The following is a 17,018-nucleotide window of genomic DNA, read 5'->3' on the forward strand; positions in this document are numbered from 1 at the left end:
TATGAATTTTAATAATTAACTCTATGAACTGATAATCTGATACACTGATACCTTAGTTTTGGATGTTTATACAATAACAAATATAAAACCTGGCCAATCGATTTCACTGTTAAAAATATCACAATGAAAAGGCAAACATGCTGACTTTCCTATCTGGCTAGTCACAAAATAGTGGAGTGTGTGTATAATCGGCCATTTTCTCCCTCCAAAACACTATTTTTGGTGCCTACTCACGAGAACGTTTGTCTCCAATTTGTCATACTTGATGGTGATGGTAGGTGCACTTTAATTACTCTAGAAAAATCGCCTGTTGTATCTGATTGGAACAAACAAGGTGCCACAACGATGCCGCAATAGTTTGTGGGCGATTACTGACTGTCATGTATTGTAACGTTCACAAAATCTGCTGCTGTACACTAAAGAAAATTATAGGGGGCCAAAAGAGCGCGCCCTGGCATATGGGACCACCTCGTGCCATCAGTCCGTAAGCAGAAGGTCCTGAAATCAGTCGGGATAGTAAGAAATGACCCAAGAGCAAGAGTATCCGTAGGACTGGCTGTCTCTGCACACAGCAGGTTCCTATGGTGAAGCCAGCTCCTGGCGTTGCCTGGCTCCACCGAAGTGGTTGGCAATTTTTGCCATTGACCTCCGTGGGGGGGGGGGCAGAATTTCACCTTCAGTCTCAAGAGTGGCACCTTCCATTCCCACCCCTCTCTGAGGTTGGTTCCTACCTGTTCTCAGCGGGGTGCCCAGGCTCAGCCCGCCTGCTGCAGCGCTTCCTCAAAACCACCACGAGGGAAAGGCGAAGGGGCCTGGATCTTGGATAAGCCTTCAGTAAGCCTTGGATGATCTTGAGCAAAACAGCCCTGACGCGTGGGAGGTTTCTCGGGCGCTTACATCGGACGGTGCATTTTATCCTCATGCCCATGCTGGCTGGGGCGCTCCTGGCGGCGCGCAGCGGTTTGGAGAGCGCACCCTGCGGGGCTCAGGTTAGTAACTGTCCACGCAGGGCAGAAGGAGCGGGAAATCTCCCCCCCCCTTTCTCCCCCCCCGCCTTTTCCCCCCGAAGTGTTGAGCTATAGATACCCCTATAGGCAGGACCAGGCCATTGCACGAGCAGCCTCGCGCTCCATTCATTTGCAGACAGTTCTGCTCTTCTTCCTCTCCCCCCCCCACCCACCCCCCTTCCCCCGCGCACCCCGCTTGCTCGAGCCGAGCGGGGAGTTCCAGTTCCGCTGGGGGGCAGCGAGGGGGGTCCCGCCCCCTGGCCGGCAGGCGGCAGCGAGCCTTGCGCCTCGCTCCAGCGAGCATCGCCGGCTCCTCCACCAAGTGCACGAACGCCGCAGGAAAGCCAGCCAATCACAGCCAGTGTTTTAAATAAAGCCTCTTACGACATTATTCGTTCTCCTCTCTAGCTTGGTGTGTTGTTTGCTTTTTTTTTTTTTTTTTTTTAATCGGACCCTTTTTGGGGGAGGCGCTCCGTCCCCCCCCTCTCCCCCAGCCTCCGGCGGAGCGGGGAGGGTCCCCACGGGCCGGCGGGGCGGCGACGCACGCCCCGCGGAGCCGGCTCCCTGCAAGAAGGTAGGAAGCGGCGCAGAGGCGAGAGCCAATCGCGGAGAAAAGCCCGAATAGCGGCCCGTGTCGCTTTACAGCGACAAATAGTGTCCGCGGCTGTCACATGGCCCCTTGAAGGAGGCGCGGAGCCCTGCCGTTGCTGTCTGTGCCGCTCCGCAGATCGGGCCCTACTTTTACTCGCGACTTACAACCAGGGGTAACTAACTGCGCGGCTGATTTCGTGTGTCGCCCCACCCCCTTCAGTTGCTCCCGATAGGTGACTTTTTAAAGTCGCGGTTAAATAAGCAAACGCCGTTTCGGTGGCTTGGGGGAGTTTAAGGATGAGCTCTCACGCCCCGCCAGCGTTTGTGCGGATGCCCGGACTTGTTTTATTTTCGGTTTGATCCCAGTGTGTCACGTTGTAGAGAAGCAAGATATCTGTGAAGTGTCAAAACAAAGACACAAACAAACACAAGCCTCGCTCGTGATGGGAAGCTAGCGGCGAGGGTGAGGGGCGGGGGAGTATTATTAAAAAGAAATTGCATGCTCCGTTTCTCGAGGAAGTCAGGTTTGAGTCAATGTAGTAACCCCCCTGTGTTGGGTAAGCAAATTAAGAAGATGCCTCAGAAAACCACGTTTGATCGGGGCTTGTTTACATCTCCTTCCCAGCGGGTATTAAGAGCGTGTCGAAGGGAGTTCCTGGAATTTTTGTTGGCTCAGAAATGGCCCAGCATTCCCTAGTTTACTAAATTGTGGTCTGGGGGCAGCACCCACGAAGTAAATCCTGGCGAGATCGCTGATGTCTGGGGAAGATACTTTCTTCCCGTCCTTCCCATGCCGCTGAGCAGATAGAAACGAGAACTCCTGCTCCTCTCAGCGCCATTTCAGCAGAGACACAAAATGGGCTCAAGAGTCTGGCTCAGGTGCGCGAATTGGGCACTACGTAGCAGCCGCAGCCTTGCGGGTCTGGGTTAGGCCGGCCGTTGTAGGGCGATGGAGCTGTGCCAAGATAGCCTCCTTCGTGTAGACAGTTCGGTTTTCAGAAGGCCTTGCGTTTTGCAGCCTCTGCACATTCCAGACACCCAGAGAAGTGTAGTGAGCGTTTGGGGTGGGCAAAGAATGCAGGGAACACTTCAAGGGCAGGAAGTCTCTAAAGATGATTTTTGAACATTTCTGAATTTGTTTTTATTAGGGAGGAGGACTCCAGGGCACTTGGGTGAGTTTGGTTTTGTTTTTAATACTGTAAACGTGGGACGGGGGAGCTGGGATGGCTCATATGTACAGAGTGAATATTACATATTTTCAGAAACCGCCTCCTCTGGGCTGTCAACAACAACAAAATCAATAGCCTGAAAACAAGCATTTAAAACTTTATGCAACACCTCTGGGGAAAGAATGAGTGAAAACAGGAATTTAATAAAGTGGCTTTTTTTGGGGGGGGGAGTGGGCTAACAAATTCTTACAGCAATAAAATGTAGATGAAGTAATTAAACAAAATGGGCCAAATCCTGCTGCCTTGCCTTAGCAAAGCTGGTGGTCCCACTGATTTCACTCGGACTATTGGTGTGAGTAAAGGAAGGAGCAGTTGACCCATTGTGTTACTGGTGGAAGCAAAAAAAAAAAAAAAAAAAAAAGCTTTTTCAATAGTTATCCATAGTTACTGCGAATACCAGTTCAAAAATGGTGGTGGAAGTGCCCCTTATCCTGGGGACATATATAATGCCATGATGTTAGATACGTTATTCCAAGTCAATTACAATGGTATTATTTAATACAAACTATAGACATTTTGTTAATAAACAAGCCGTAGTGTCCAAACCCTGTAATTCTATTCGAGGCAAAGAGAATGTCAGGAGAGCCTAATGCTGCGAACAATCAGCCAAGGATGCTGCCCTTGAGATAATATGGGCTCTACGTTCAGAGGGTTCAAAAGTTTATGGTAAAGGCTCGGGTACCGGTAACCTTCCTCACATGCGATAAAATTCACCCCTGCGCTGACCGCCAGCACAAGCCCTGGGCAGTTACTGAAGTGCCATTCCAGCCCTCAAAATAGTGGCACTCGGTTGCTGCGATAGGCTTTGTGTTTCCACCTCTGCACGGTGGTGAACGTCACCGCCGAATAGGCCCCTTGCAGCTGCTTGCATAAGTAAGAATGACTCACACGAGTTAGAGTAGCAGGATCAGCTCCCAGTTTCTGAGGTTCTTCCGGTATGTTTCTGGTTGCGGGAGAGCCAGTTGCAGGCTTGGGCAGCAGCTCTAATTTAGCTAAAGAGGAAAATCAGCTGTCTGGTCATTTTACTCACGGGAATAAAGTGATCAGAGTCTGGATTAAAGTTAGGGAAACTGTGCCCGAATGGGGAGGAGGGCGGGAGGGAGAGGAGAATTGAAAAAGAAGGTAAGTGACCTCCTAAAAGCCCCATAGTTTCCCCAAAAGCTTAATAGAAAAGCTTCCACTTGCGTCAGAGAGCATAAATAGGCCCCCAAAGGACAACTAGTGTGAAAATAATATTTATGGGCAACACCTACCTGTGTATCAAATAGGCTTTAATCCATTGTCAAATAAATGTTGGGATACTGTGGGTCAAACCCGCTGTGTAAATCTGCAACTCTCCACTGACTCCAGGGGCATTATGGTGCCTTACACCAGCTGAGAATGTGGTCCTATGTGATACACCTGTGCCGGTCAGGTTTTTGCTCCAGGGGCGCTGGGGGGACAAAACCGCTCACCTTTTGCTCTTTTCTTTCTCGCGGTCTGTGGGAGCGATTTTCCTAGCGATGCGTCTGCATAACCTCCGTCGAATGTCTCGGCTACTTCAGAAAACACGCCGCGCTGCTAAACATGAAGACGGCGACTTCGCAATGAAGTTACACTAGCCGCGAAGATGTTTAGATACTGGGCACTTTGTAGAAATGTGTAGCCAAAGTGTAGCTTTGGGCTAGATATAGCGGTGCACGGCCAGGCGGAACACCCTTGCTGCAATCCCACGCCTATTACCCCTCCTCCCGCCTCCCAGTCTGTAGAGTCGACACTGCAGGATCTCAATGAAACCTTCCACTCGCTGAGCCGTGGTTTAGACCTGGAGACATGGTGTCCGCTTTTCAGCGTGAACATCCTGCTTTCCCCACAGTCCCTCGCACACTTCTCGATGGTCCCGGGTGACTTGGGGAGTGCTCAGAGCGGGTGAGGTGCTCCATCGGAGTAGCCCGGGTATGGGTCCCCAGAATGGAAGTAGGAGTACATTCTGCCATCACCTGCCTACTCTGAAAAATGGGGAGAGCTTGAATTAGGTCTATTGATGTTTAATTGTGATGTCAACTAGGGGAAGTTAAAATTGGTGGACACGATTATCACTGCACACATTTCTTGCTGCTGCTCCCATGGAAGTCAAGGGCAAAATTTCCAGAATGGAGTCTAGAGAGCAAATACTGGTTTTAGAGAGGTTGCTAAGGAAGGTCGGGAGAGGGATCCTCTCTTTCCCCAGAGTTCAAATGAAAGTAAATAATGCCTTTTAAAAATCTCCATTAATCTGTCCCCAAAGGGAGGAGAATAATCTGTTTTAGGCCTTTGGTTGGTGAAGAGCCCCTTAGTGTTTACAAGAGATTTATTTTGTAGATGGCAGGGATGTGAACAGCAGCAATCCAAATAAGGGGCCAAATCCTGCCTTCTAATTTGCCCAGCTAATACCAGAGAGACCAGTGGGGTTACCCGTGTGAGTAAATTGAACAGGATTTGCCCCAGATTTGTTAGAAACATAAATAAAACGCGAAGAGCAAATCTGCATGGAAAATAGTTTAACATTCACCCCTTGCAGAGGAGCTGCATGAGGCCTTCAAGTACACTTATTCCTCGTGGGCTACCCTTAGACACAGGATTCTTGCTAGCCCTCTTCATGGGGTGAATTTCATTCTGTAATGAGCAGTTGACACAGTATGTCTGATTTGATCAAGGTCATTCAAAGTCAGAGAACAGAAAGAAATTACTTTTATCGTGAGTTTTTGCCTCTTAGTGTATTACCAGCTCTGTTCTATTGCTACCAAAATTTCAACCCTACAAAGATAAGAGTCTCTCTCTCTCTCTCTCTTTCTCTCTCTATCTCTCTCTCTCTCTCTTTTTGACCACACAGATCCAAAATAAAAAATATAAAAAATTGGAGTGTGTATTGACTTACTGGATTCAGTTTTCTATTTTTTGAATTCTGGGCTACAGCTTTTTGTTTTCCTGCTAAGAAATTATGCCTTTGGGTACATTATCAAAGGCTTGAAATTGCTTAGATGAATAGTCCTTTTTAAACATTCCTTCCCTCCCCCCACCCTTTTGGAAGCTCAACTTTTTCAGTGCAGTTTCTCCCTAAGATGTATTTGAGACTTCTTTCCATTTTGGGGTGAGACTTTCCTAAATTGATTGTGAATGTATGTACACACACACACACGTACACACACACACAGTTGGTCCTGAATATTTTGCTTGGGGATATTGTGTGATAGTTGTTTTTTAGGGAATTAAAAGAGAAATGAAGACTCAGGGAACATCAGGATATTGAAATTTATAGAACTATTTTGTATTTTCAGTGTCAGGCAGCATAGGATTTTTAAAAACCTGTATCATTCACGGTTTCCTGCTTGTGGCACTGCACTTTGTAAAGCAATCTGGAAAAAGTGTGGGGCAAAATGGCAAAGTTTGCAAAGCATACAAAAAGCATAGTTAAGTCCAAAGCTGATCGTGAAGAGTTACAAAGGGATCTCACAAAACTGGGTGACTGGGCAACAAAATGGCAGATAAAATTCAGTATGGATAAGTGCAAAGAAATGTACACTGGAAAATGTAATCCCAACTATACATACAACATGATGGGGTCTAAATTAGATGTTGCCACTCAGAGAGATCTTGGAGTCATTGTGGATAGTTCTCTGAAAACATCTGTTGAACTTGCAGCAGCTGTCAAAAAAGATAACAGAATGTTAGGAACCATTAGGAAAGGGATAAATAATAAGACAGTAAATATCCTATAATCCCTGGTACTCCCACACCTTGATTACTGTGTGCAGGTGTGGCCATCCCATCTTATATATATATATAAAATTAGAATTGGAAAAAGTACAGAGCAGGGCAACAAAAATTATTAGAGATATGGAACAGCTTCCCTACGAGGAGAGATTAAAAAAAAACTGGGACTGTTCAGGTTAGAGAGATGAGTGCTAAAGGAGCACTCAAAGACGATCAGGCCATTGCGGAGAAACTAAATGAATTCTTTGCATCGGTCTTCACTGTTGAGGGTGTGAGGGGGATTCCCAAACCTGAGCCTAGCTTTTTGGGTGACAGATCTGAGGAACTTTCCCAAAATGAGGTGTCATTAGAGGAGGTTTTGGAACAAATTGATAAACTATACAGTAATAAGTCTCCAGGACCTGATGGTATTCACCCAAGAGTTCTGAAGGAACTCAAATGTGAAATTGCAGGACTACCAACTGTCATCTGTAACCTATCATTTAAATCCGCTTCTGTACCAAATGACTAGAGGATAGCTAATGTGATGCCAATTTTTAAAAAGGGCTCCAGAGGTGACCCTGGCAATCACAGGCCAGTAAGCCTCACTTCAGTACTGGGCAAATTGATTGAAACTACAGTAAAGAACAAAATTGTCCAGACACATAGATGAGCATAATTTGTTGGGAAATAGTCAACATGGTTTTTGTAAAGGGAAATCATGCCTCACCAATCTACTAGAATTCTTTGAGGGGGTCAACAAGCATTTGGACAAAGGAGATCCAGTGGATATAGTGTATTTAGATTTTCAGAAAGCCTTTGACAAGGTCCCTCACCAAAGGTCTTAAGCCAAATAAGCAGTCATGGGATAAGAGGGAAGGTTCTCTCATGGATTGGTAATTGGTTAAAAGATAGGAGACAAAGGGTAGGAATAAATGGTCAGTTTTCAAAATGGAGAGAGGTAGATAGTGGTGTCCCCCAGGGATCTGTACTGGGCCCAGTCCTATTTAACCGATCTGGAAAAGGGGTTAACAGTGAGGTGGCAAAATTTGCAGATGATACAAAACTACTCAAGATAGTTAAGTCCCAGGCAGACTGTGAAGAGCTACAAAAGGATCTCACAAAACTGGGTGACTGGGCAACAAAATGGCAGATGAAATGTAATGTTGATAAATGCAAAGTAATGCACATTGGAAAACATAATCCTAACTATACATATACAATGATGGGGTCTAAATTAGCTGTTACCACTCAAGAAAGAGATCTTGGAGTCATTGTGGATAGTTCTTTGAAATCATCCACTCAATGTGCAGCAGCAGTCAAAAAAGCAAACAGAATGTTGGGAATCATCAAGAAAGGGATCGATAAGACAGTAAATATCATATTGCCTCTATGTAAATCCATGGTACGCCCACATTTTGAATACTGCATGCAGATGTGGTCACCCCATCTCAAAAAAGATATATTGGAATTGGAAAAGATTCAGAAAAGGGCAACAGAAATGATTAGGGGTATAGAATGGCTTCCATATGAGGAGAGATTAATCAGACTGGGACTTTTCGGCTTGGAAAAGAGGTGACTAAGGGGAAATATGATAGAGGTCTATAAAATCATGAGTGGTATAGAGAAAGTAAATAAGGAAGTGTTATTTACTCCTTCTCATAATACAGGACTAAGGGGCCACCAAATGAAATTAATAGGTAGCAGGTTTTAAAGAAAACACAAGAAAGTATTTTTTTATGCAAAATGCAAGAAAGTATTTTATGTCAACCTCTGGAACTCCTTGCCAGAGGGTGTTGTGAAGGCCAATACTATAATAGGGTTCAAAAAGGACCTAGATATAGATTCATGGAAGATAGGTCCATCAATGGCTATTAGCCAGGATGGGCAGGAATGGTGTCCCTAGCCTCTGTTTGCCAGAAGCTGGGATTGGGTGACAGGGCATGGATCACTTGATGATAACCTGTCTGTTCATTCTCTTTGGGGCACCTGCCATTGGCCACTGTCAAAGGACAGGATACTGGGCTTGATGGACCTTTGGTCTGACCCAGTATGGCCATTCTTATGTTCTTATGACTAAGGGAGGATCTTACAGACATCTATAAAATCATGAATGACGGGAAAAATGAATAGGGAAATATTATTTACCCTTTCACACAATGGGTGACCATTGGTTCTTGCAATGAAATTAATTGGCAGCAGGGTTAAAACAAATATAAGGAAGTACTTCTGCACACAAGGCACAGTCAACTTGTGGAAGTCATTGCCTGGGGATGTTAAGGTCAAAGGTATAACTGATCTCAAAAAAGACTTAGATAAGTTCATGGAGGATAGGTCCATCAATGGCTATTAGCCAACATACTCAAGGATGCAATCTCATTTTTTGGGTGTCCCTAAACCTCTGACTGCATGAAGCTTGGACTGGAAGGGATGGATTGTTACCCTGTTCTGTTCATTCCATCTGAAGCATCTAGCACCTGTCACTGTCAGATAGGATACTGGGCTAGATGGACCATTGGTCTGACCCAGTGTGGCCATTCTTATGTTCTTAATCTTTGTGGGACACACTGTAAATATTTTATTCCTATAGTGACTTTTAACAGCTTATATGATTTCACCTGATTGTATGGTCTACACCTTCAGTTGGTAAGTGAAAATATGAGTCTAAAATGCAAATAGGAGTATCCCTAATGATTTAAAACCATGTTAAATAAAATAAAATAAAATGATCATTTTAGCACTGTGAGCTTCAGATAGCTTCTATTAAAATCAAAGTCAACCATTAATATCAATGGGAGTTGGATCTGGCCCTAGGGATCTAAAATTCTTAGACTCTCTCTGGTTTCTATGTTTGAAAAGATGTCTAGCTTATTTCCTATCCACATCTTTTGGAAAATCCAGGCACTAGGAATCTGTTTGTATTCCAGATCTGGGAAGGAAAACTGCAACCCAAGAACTACACAAAGCTTTGGTTTCTGTCAGACTAGTAATAGTTTATTAATTTAAGTCGTATATTTACCTTCATGGTTTCCTTTACAGTGGTTGTGTTTGAACGTTCATTTTTTTCAAGTAAAAGCTGATATACATATTTGTGCAAAGTAAAAATCTAAAAAAAAAAAAAAAAAAAAAAAGATAGTGTTTGGTTTTAGTGCATTTAAGAGAACATTTCCAAGTGGCATATTTACAATATATTATTCCTCTTTATTATACTTCATACGTTTAAGAAAAAAAACGGACAATAAGTTATGTTCTAGGAGGAAATATTATAACACCCATGAATGTGGACTCTTCTGTAAATGTGGGGAGGGTACAGTACTGGATTAAAGATGAACAAAATTGGGTGAACCCTAATGAGTGGTGGCCACAGCCTCCCCTGCGGCCACCCTCTGCTTTCCAGCCTGATGTGTCAGGGTTACTCCTGCGGGGTGATCCCCGGCTGTTGTAGACAAACCTGGTGCCTGCAGTTCAGTGCTGTGTGTGGCTGAGCAGGGCAAAGCCCCGCAGACGGCTGGCCACACGCCCGTGCCCTATGCCTGGGGCGGAGCGGCACCCCTTGCAGGCTGGGCGCGGAGGTAGCTGACCACTTGCTGATGCCCGCTCTCGACAGCTAGGTCAATGGGGAGGCGGCCCCATGTGTCCCGCAGATCCAAGCGAGCCCCGCCTCGGTGCAGCGCCACAAGGGTGTCCAGGAAACCTTCTCGCGCCGCATCGTGCACTGGGAGGGAGCCGGTGCGCGGGTCCGGCCGGTTGGGATCCGCTCCTCTCTGCAGCAGCAGCTCCGCCACCTGGGTGTTTCCCATCATCATGACCTGGGAGGAGAGGGGCAGAAGTCGTCAGTCACTGACTCCGTGTTTGGCCAACTCCCACTGGTGGCCAAGCCTGGGTAGGGATTGAACTGCAGGATTGGGTCTCTGCAACTAATGCCAGCGGTTTAACTACCAAGTTTCAGTCTGAGCCTGATCCAACTACCATTAAAGTCAATGGGATCGGATCAGGCCCGCAGGTTAATAAAACAGGTTAATAAAATGTTGAGCAGAGTCAATCGCCTCCTAGGCTCTAAAGGCGTCGAATACCACAAAGGCTGCAAGACCAAGAGAAACAGGAAGCTGCTTGAAATGGCCAGAAAATCAAGTCTCAGGTCCCCCCTCCCAGGTATGTAAATGTGGATATTATATCATGTATGTATTAAATATCAGTGTGCATACAGGCGCGCACACACGTGCTGTACTGTAAATAACCCCCTCTTACTGCGCGGCACGCACAATGCATTTGGGGGAAAACTCTAGACCAAAAACGCATTTAGCTTTTGAGCATATGTACAGAGAAATGCTACCGACCATTCCTCTGCACAAACGGAAACCCCGGTTTTCGGAAAGTCTGAAATTTTACCAAAACGGAAGGTTCTTAGGTGGACCCAAAAGGCAGTCTTTACTCTGGCAAAATTCCCCTTAAGGCAAACAGAAATGTGACCTGAGTAAGAAGCTGCTCATTATGAAAATACAACATTCAAACTGGAAGTTCATTTATAATACGCACAAGAGCCACCACAATAAAAACAATAACTACCGCCCCCCTGCTTTTTTGAATAGTAGATATAGATTTAAATCTTTCCCTCTGTATAAAAATATTGAATTTCAGTTTAAATATAATTAACTTTCCTTTAGTTTATGGCACTTCCGCCCTCCCACCCCGGTGCTTAAAATAGTAGATCGTTCACTAGCACTTACGCTGCTGTTACCCTTTCTGCCGGCACGATTTTACTAGACCAGTGACTCGCCTGTGTATATGTGTTTCGTTTTAAGGGATTTAAAATACAGTTTTAACTTAGTCCAGTGGCCACGAAAACACTACAATTTCTATTGACCTTAGAACCATACTAGAAAGCTCACTGCTTTTGAAGTTAGTTTTTTTATGTTGAAATCTAAATGCTGAAAGATACTGCACAAAAACGCAGCAAATTAAATGGTGCAGCACCATGTCTACTGAAGGATTATTATCAAATGCACAAATTACCCCCTTTTCAGTAAAATGTTGATGTTGTAATCTAAATTGTCCTTGCATCTCTTACAACATAGCTTTTCAGGTAATTCCAATTTTGTTTTGTGCGAGAATATACATAAACGTTTGCTAAATACATAAATAACTGAACCTAAGTAGAAATCAAGATTGAGAATGTACTTTAGTTTCTAGTACTCCTGAAGGAGATTAAAGTTTTTAATGTCTGTACTTCACTATATATGACATAAATAACTCACTCTAATGCATACCCCCCCTTTTTTTTCTGCATGAGCTAGTGTTTCTACGCATATATCGTTTAGTTAATGTATTTGGTCTCGGACGAAAATATTATATGACTACTTCCAGTAGTGAGATTTAAAATGTGAGGGCACCCTTTCCGAAAATGATATTTAGGCACAGATATAGCAATTGTTAAAACTCGAGAATTTAAAGCACTTGGTGGGTTTGAGTCATCGTGTCACAATTAGTTACCGATAAAAACTATAGGTTATTAAAACAAAAACTGCTTTCAGAAAGATCGGCGTGTTTGTAATAGACTTTCGGTTTTCTCGTTAAGTGAGATGAACTAATTTTCTTCGATCATTTCATAAGTGTGGCTTTGGTGCCTACTCCTTCGGACTGTCCTCCCTCATGCAGATCACCCCCATAGAACTCAGTGGGGGCTTTGTATGAGTAGGGCTGCAGGATCGGGCCCTGAAAACGACCAAGAAATACTAGAGGATAAATATTAAATGGGGTATAGAGTTATATCTTTATCTAGAACAAGCCAACTGAAGCATGCATGTCCTTTTAGCATATTAATAATGTCTGATGTTTATCTGAGGAGTCAGATTTAGTGTTTTGTGACTTTAAATACCGATGAAGTGAGCTGTAGCTCACGAAAGCTTATGCTCAAATAAATTGGTTAGTCTCTAAGGTGCCACAAGTCCTCCTTTCCTTTCCTTTCCTTTTCTTTCTTTTTTTTTTAAAATACTGTGTTACTTCTACATATTTCTGCGGACACCGAGATGGTGTATCGCCATTTCAGCATTTTGTTAAGCTTGTGAAAAAATGGCTAGCGTTTGTATGCACTGGATAGAATTTCCCATTCCGCTTCGCCTTTTGATTTTATCGGCTATTATAGTGTCAACTTTAGGCTCGCGGCAGAAGGGGTGATTTTTGGCACATGTATGAGGAACAACACTCCCTGCGTAAAAACAGTCACAAAATGCGACACACGCTAACAAAACTAGGTTTACTTTTTTTTATCGCCGGCAGCCTGATTGAGTGCATGGCGAATAAATAGCGAAAAGAACAATCGTGGAAGGGGATCGGCTGACTTTCTGAAGGACTACATTGATGTGTCGCTTTGCCACCCCCAGGCTATGAGCAGTCAGTCCGAGGTGAAAGTAACAACTGACGCTCCCCGCACTTTGGAGCTGCTGTGTGTGATGATAGCTGTATAATGTCTGCGAGGCTTGTAAAGGGCCCGAGTCTCCGAGGCGCTGCGTTCACTAAAACCAGAGCGTGCTAAGCGCTCAGCACCTGCAGTCTTTTTGGTTTGCACCCTTTGTACTCCCCACCTCCCACCGGGTCTTGAGTCTCCTGCCTGGCTCCCCGTGAACCCCCCTCGCTGGTCCCTGTACCTGGATCGGCGTCCTGTCGTAGGAATTGACTGCATTGGGGTCCGCCCCCTGGTCCAGCAGCTCCCTCACCTTCCCCAAATTCCCTAAGGCAGCGGCGTTGGACATGTCGTTGGCCCCAGGCTGGCCCATGCCTCTTCCTCGCCGCTGGATCTCACATCTATTCGCACCAGTGTCCGGGGCACCCGTCTGGCGCTTCCCCCTTCGGCAAGCTCTCGGGGCTGGTCCAGGTCGCACAGGTCTCCTAAGCCATCAGAGCGCGGCGCGGCCGCCGGTCGCCTCTCCTCGGAGAACCCCGAGGGGCAGCGGCGCTTCCTGGGGGAGGAGGGGGCAGCCGCTCCAGCGGTGCCCACCACCGGGCAGGCGGGTCTGATCTGAACAGCTCCCCGGGCTTTCTTCCTGCGCTCTCCCGCTTTGCCCTCCTCTTTCTTCCCCTGCTGCTCCCGGGCCCAGGTTCTGCACCTCCGCGGCGCCCAGCGAGAGGTGAGCTCCCACCGGCTGCAGGGACGCCGCCTCTGCGGCTCAGCTGGAGAAGCCCAGGACTTGTTTTCTTCGTTCAGCTGGCGCCCCTCCCCGCCCCGCGCCTGTCCCCTCCCCGGCCCTGCCGCCCGGTACGTGTTCTGACTTGCCCAGCGCCTGATGTCACGCACCCAGGCAAGCAGCGGCCAGCCAGGGAACAGCTGGGGAGCGCGCGGCGTGAGAGCCCGTCCCGGGAGGCGCATGCGCTCGTGGCTTCCGACTGCCGTTCTGTTGTAGAACGCAGGCAGCCAAAGGTTCTGGGGAGGGAACCTTCCCCTCTCCGCCCCCCCGCGCGCCCTCCCCGCTGTTGCAGAGTCAGCGGCGGACTTGCGGCGGCGGCCGCTGCTGGATGGTGCTCCCAGGGCCAGGGAGCGGGCGGGGGTAGGGCGGCCCGGCGCTGGCACGGGCTCGGCAGTAATCTTGTCTGCCTTCAGCACAGGCAGCTCCTTCCCTGGGCTGCGGCCTAATCTCGCCCGCCAGCCCCACGCGCCGGAGGGAGGGAGGGGTGGAAGAACAGCCCAACAAACCCCAGCCCCTCCAGAGCCTTCGTTCAGCCTTGGCAGTGGCCACTGAAGCGCGAGGCTGTTGCTGACGGGCAGAGTGACCTTGAACGAGCCGTCTCCTCTGTTTCGTGCCTCAGTGGCCTCATCTAGAAAGTAGGGCCAGTCCTTCCGCAGCCTCACAGGGGACGTGAAGCCCAGTCCACGGATGGTTGTAAAACGCTTTGAGAGCCTCAGATGACAGGTACTATCGATACGCAAAAAATTATTCATCCTGCTTTTCGCTAGGACAAGCTGGGTGGCCCAGTGGCTAGGGCACCAGATTGGGACTGGCGAGATCCGGGTTATCGTCCCAACTCTACCACCGCCCTGTGGTGTTACGTTGGGCAAGCCATTTCAGCCAACCCGTGCCTCAGTTTCCCGTCCCCCGCTTATTCTACTCAAGTTTTTATACTGCCCCTTGTCACCTGAGCTCCTTTCAGAAATTGTCACTTCGCTGCTTTGTGCCTCAGTTTACCCATCTATAAAATGTGGTTTATAAGGCTGATCTCCTTTAGAGATGAAACACCCTGAGATTTACTGATAAAAACCACGATATAAGAGCAAGATATGATTGTTTAATAGTCATATGTGTTTCTTCCCTTTCTTTTCTCACCTCTCACTTGTCTAGTTTGCAAGCTTTTTGAGGAAGTTTATACAAACACATACTAAGAAATAAGATGCCTAAGGCAAAGGGGCTCCTGTATTGGTTGGGACCTCTAGGTACAACTAATAGAAGTCATATGTCTCCACCTCCCCTTCCAAATCATCCATTTTTAAAAACCAGACTTAAAGACTTTGTACCTTCCAGGTAGGTGTTGGAGAGTATGCAGGTTTCACTTTCAAGTGTCAAGATATTTGTACAATTCTTGTTTTCCTTGCCTCTGCCAATAAAAATATAGTACCTTGGCAAAACCAGCATGCTTATCAATTGTGGATGATAAAGATAAAGTGAATTCAGATAAATAGAATGAAATATGATGATGTAGATGGCTGTTGTCATGATAAAGTTGAACAAGGCTTGTGAACCCTTTTCAGGAATGCCACAGTACTTGTCGCAGGAAGAAATTTTCTTTTCTTCAAGAGTTTTATTTTTAAAAGTTCTGCGAGATGCAAACAAATTATGGGTTGGTATGTGGCAGCTGGGAATGTTGCTGTATATCTTTAAAAATATAGATGTTAGTCAATTAATAAAAAATATATAGTGTGGTATTTGGAAAGCTAGACCATGAAAGCAAATATTTTTGCATGTTGATTTCTGTAGAAAAATACTGAAAGATGAGAGAGAGAGGAGGTGGTGGAAGCAGCACAGTGATAGTGTTGGGGGAGAAAGAGATTACAATTTAGCTCTGACTACCAGAGCATTCATCCCATGGATTAGGAACCAGGCACGCATTCCTCGGTGGGAACTGCGGCAGGGATCTTTGGGGGAGCCACTAGCACCAAGGACAGCTCTCCTGCTGGCAGCTGTTCAATGTGGTTGTGCAACCCAATCCCTCTACCGGGTGGGACACCAAAAGGTAACTGAGGGCCTTAGCCCCCAAACCATGTAACTCTATCTGGATCCCTCACTCTTAAAGCTGGTCTTGTCTGTCCTCTCCCTTTCATGGTCATTGGAGAAAATTCAACTAGTCCATTACTCTCTGGGAACCTCACTTTCCACTCTAAGGAGTAAATGAGACTTAGGTGACAGTGGAAAAGCTACATTTAATCATGTCATCATACTAACCATGTTGTGGGGTTGCAGGGATGCTGACAGATGGGAAGGTTAAGAGATCAGATGTGTGGTAAAATGTTAAGAAAGAGAAAATATCAATTTGGGCCTAGGGCCTATAATTTCCATGGCCCAGGGCATTCATCCCAGGTACTTTTCACCTTTAGAATGAAAGATTTTGAGGAGAAAAAAAATACAAAAGTCCTTGTTGAATCTACAAAAGCAACATATTGCTCTACCCCAGAGCTTCATCATTCTTCCAGTTTTCACTAACACTTTAAGCCTTTACCTTAAGTAAGTAAAAAGAAAAGAATATTTATTTGTATTACAGATTTTCCGCTATATCCTTAGGGCCCCATTGTGCTAGGTGCTGTACAAGCATATAGTGGAAATAAACTTTAAAAGCCAGATTGTGCCCTCAACTGTGTACCCATATAGCAACATACTGAGTGTAAGAACTCCCTGATACCTGTGCATGGGCTACTTGGACATGTACACCTTTCTAAGATCATTCTTTCATGGAATTTGAAAGCTACCCATATCTTGTTCACTGCTTTGACTGTTATGTTGTCCAGCTATGGTTGTCCAAAACAGCATGAAATCACCTATTGACACATTTTTTAACTTGAAATAACTAAAACAGTGGAATAATAACTTAATTGTTTTCTCTCCTTGTCTCTTTATAAAGGAACATCCACATTATCAGGAAACACTTTAAGTTCTACATTATTGCCAATAGATGATCCCAGCAATTTCTGCCTGTTATCTCATGATAGGGCTAATTCTCAGTAAAATACAGAATAGTATTTTACTTTGCAAGTAGTCCCATTGACTTGAGTGGGAGAACTTGCAGGATAAAATACTACTCAGTGTGAATAAAGGGGCAAACTGGGTCCTTTAGGGAACTATTTTTCAATTGGTTCTTTATCTAACAGAATCGCTATATAAATTCCATTGCTTCGTCGTGTGTTGTTCATTTTCATGCTCTTGGTATCCCATTCAATGTTTATTTTTTATGGTGTCATAAATTATATTTATGTTTAAGTGATGGGAACCTTAGAAATAAC

The 17,018-nt window shown here is 45.7% G+C and overlaps 1 protein-coding gene and 2 long non-coding RNA genes across 5 annotated transcripts in view; 2 read left to right on the forward strand and 1 right to left on the reverse strand.

Annotated features, from left to right (window-relative positions):
• The first annotated feature begins 1,498 nt into the window (after positions 1 to 1,498).
• LOC125636634 (uncharacterized) lies at positions 1,499 to 5,705 on the forward strand. The gene is made up of 2 exons (XR_007356668.2): positions 1,499 to 1,771; positions 2,747 to 5,705. It is a non-coding gene; the product is annotated as an uncharacterized LOC125636634 (long non-coding RNA).
• LOC125636630 (cyclin-dependent kinase 4 inhibitor B) lies at positions 4,730 to 13,913 on the reverse strand. 2 transcript variants are annotated; one of them, XM_075128828.1, is made up of 5 exons: positions 13,183 to 13,913; positions 9,990 to 10,347; positions 9,558 to 9,644; positions 6,397 to 6,490; positions 4,730 to 4,815 (listed from the first exon to the last, which is right to left on the reverse strand). In XM_075128828.1, the coding sequence occupies exons 1-2, from the start codon at positions 13,309 to 13,311 to the stop codon at positions 10,066 to 10,068; spliced, it is 411 nt and encodes a 136-aa protein (XP_074984929.1). In that variant the 5' UTR covers positions 13,312 to 13,913; the 3' UTR covers positions 4,730 to 4,815; positions 6,397 to 6,490; positions 9,558 to 9,644; positions 9,990 to 10,065. The 2 variants fall into 2 exon arrangements, with proteins under 2 accessions (XP_074984929.1, XP_074984928.1); XM_075128827.1 differs by lacking the exon at positions 4,730 to 4,815 and having other exon boundaries at positions 6,092 to 6,490.
• A 210-nt stretch (positions 13,914 to 14,123) lies between these two features.
• Positions 14,124 to 17,018, forward strand: part of LOC125636633 (uncharacterized) — a 125,773-nt gene continuing 122,878 nt past the window's right edge. For both annotated transcript variants that reach the window (XR_012668639.1, XR_012668640.1), the window contains exon 1: positions 14,124 to 14,442. This is a non-coding gene — a long non-coding RNA (uncharacterized LOC125636633). The remainder of the gene's footprint in view (positions 14,443 to 17,018) is intronic.

This window comes from Caretta caretta, chromosome 5 (assembly GCF_965140235.1).
Source record: "Caretta caretta isolate rCarCar2 chromosome 5, rCarCar1.hap1, whole genome shotgun sequence".
Lineage (NCBI taxonomy): Eukaryota > Metazoa > Chordata > Testudines > Cheloniidae > Caretta > Caretta caretta.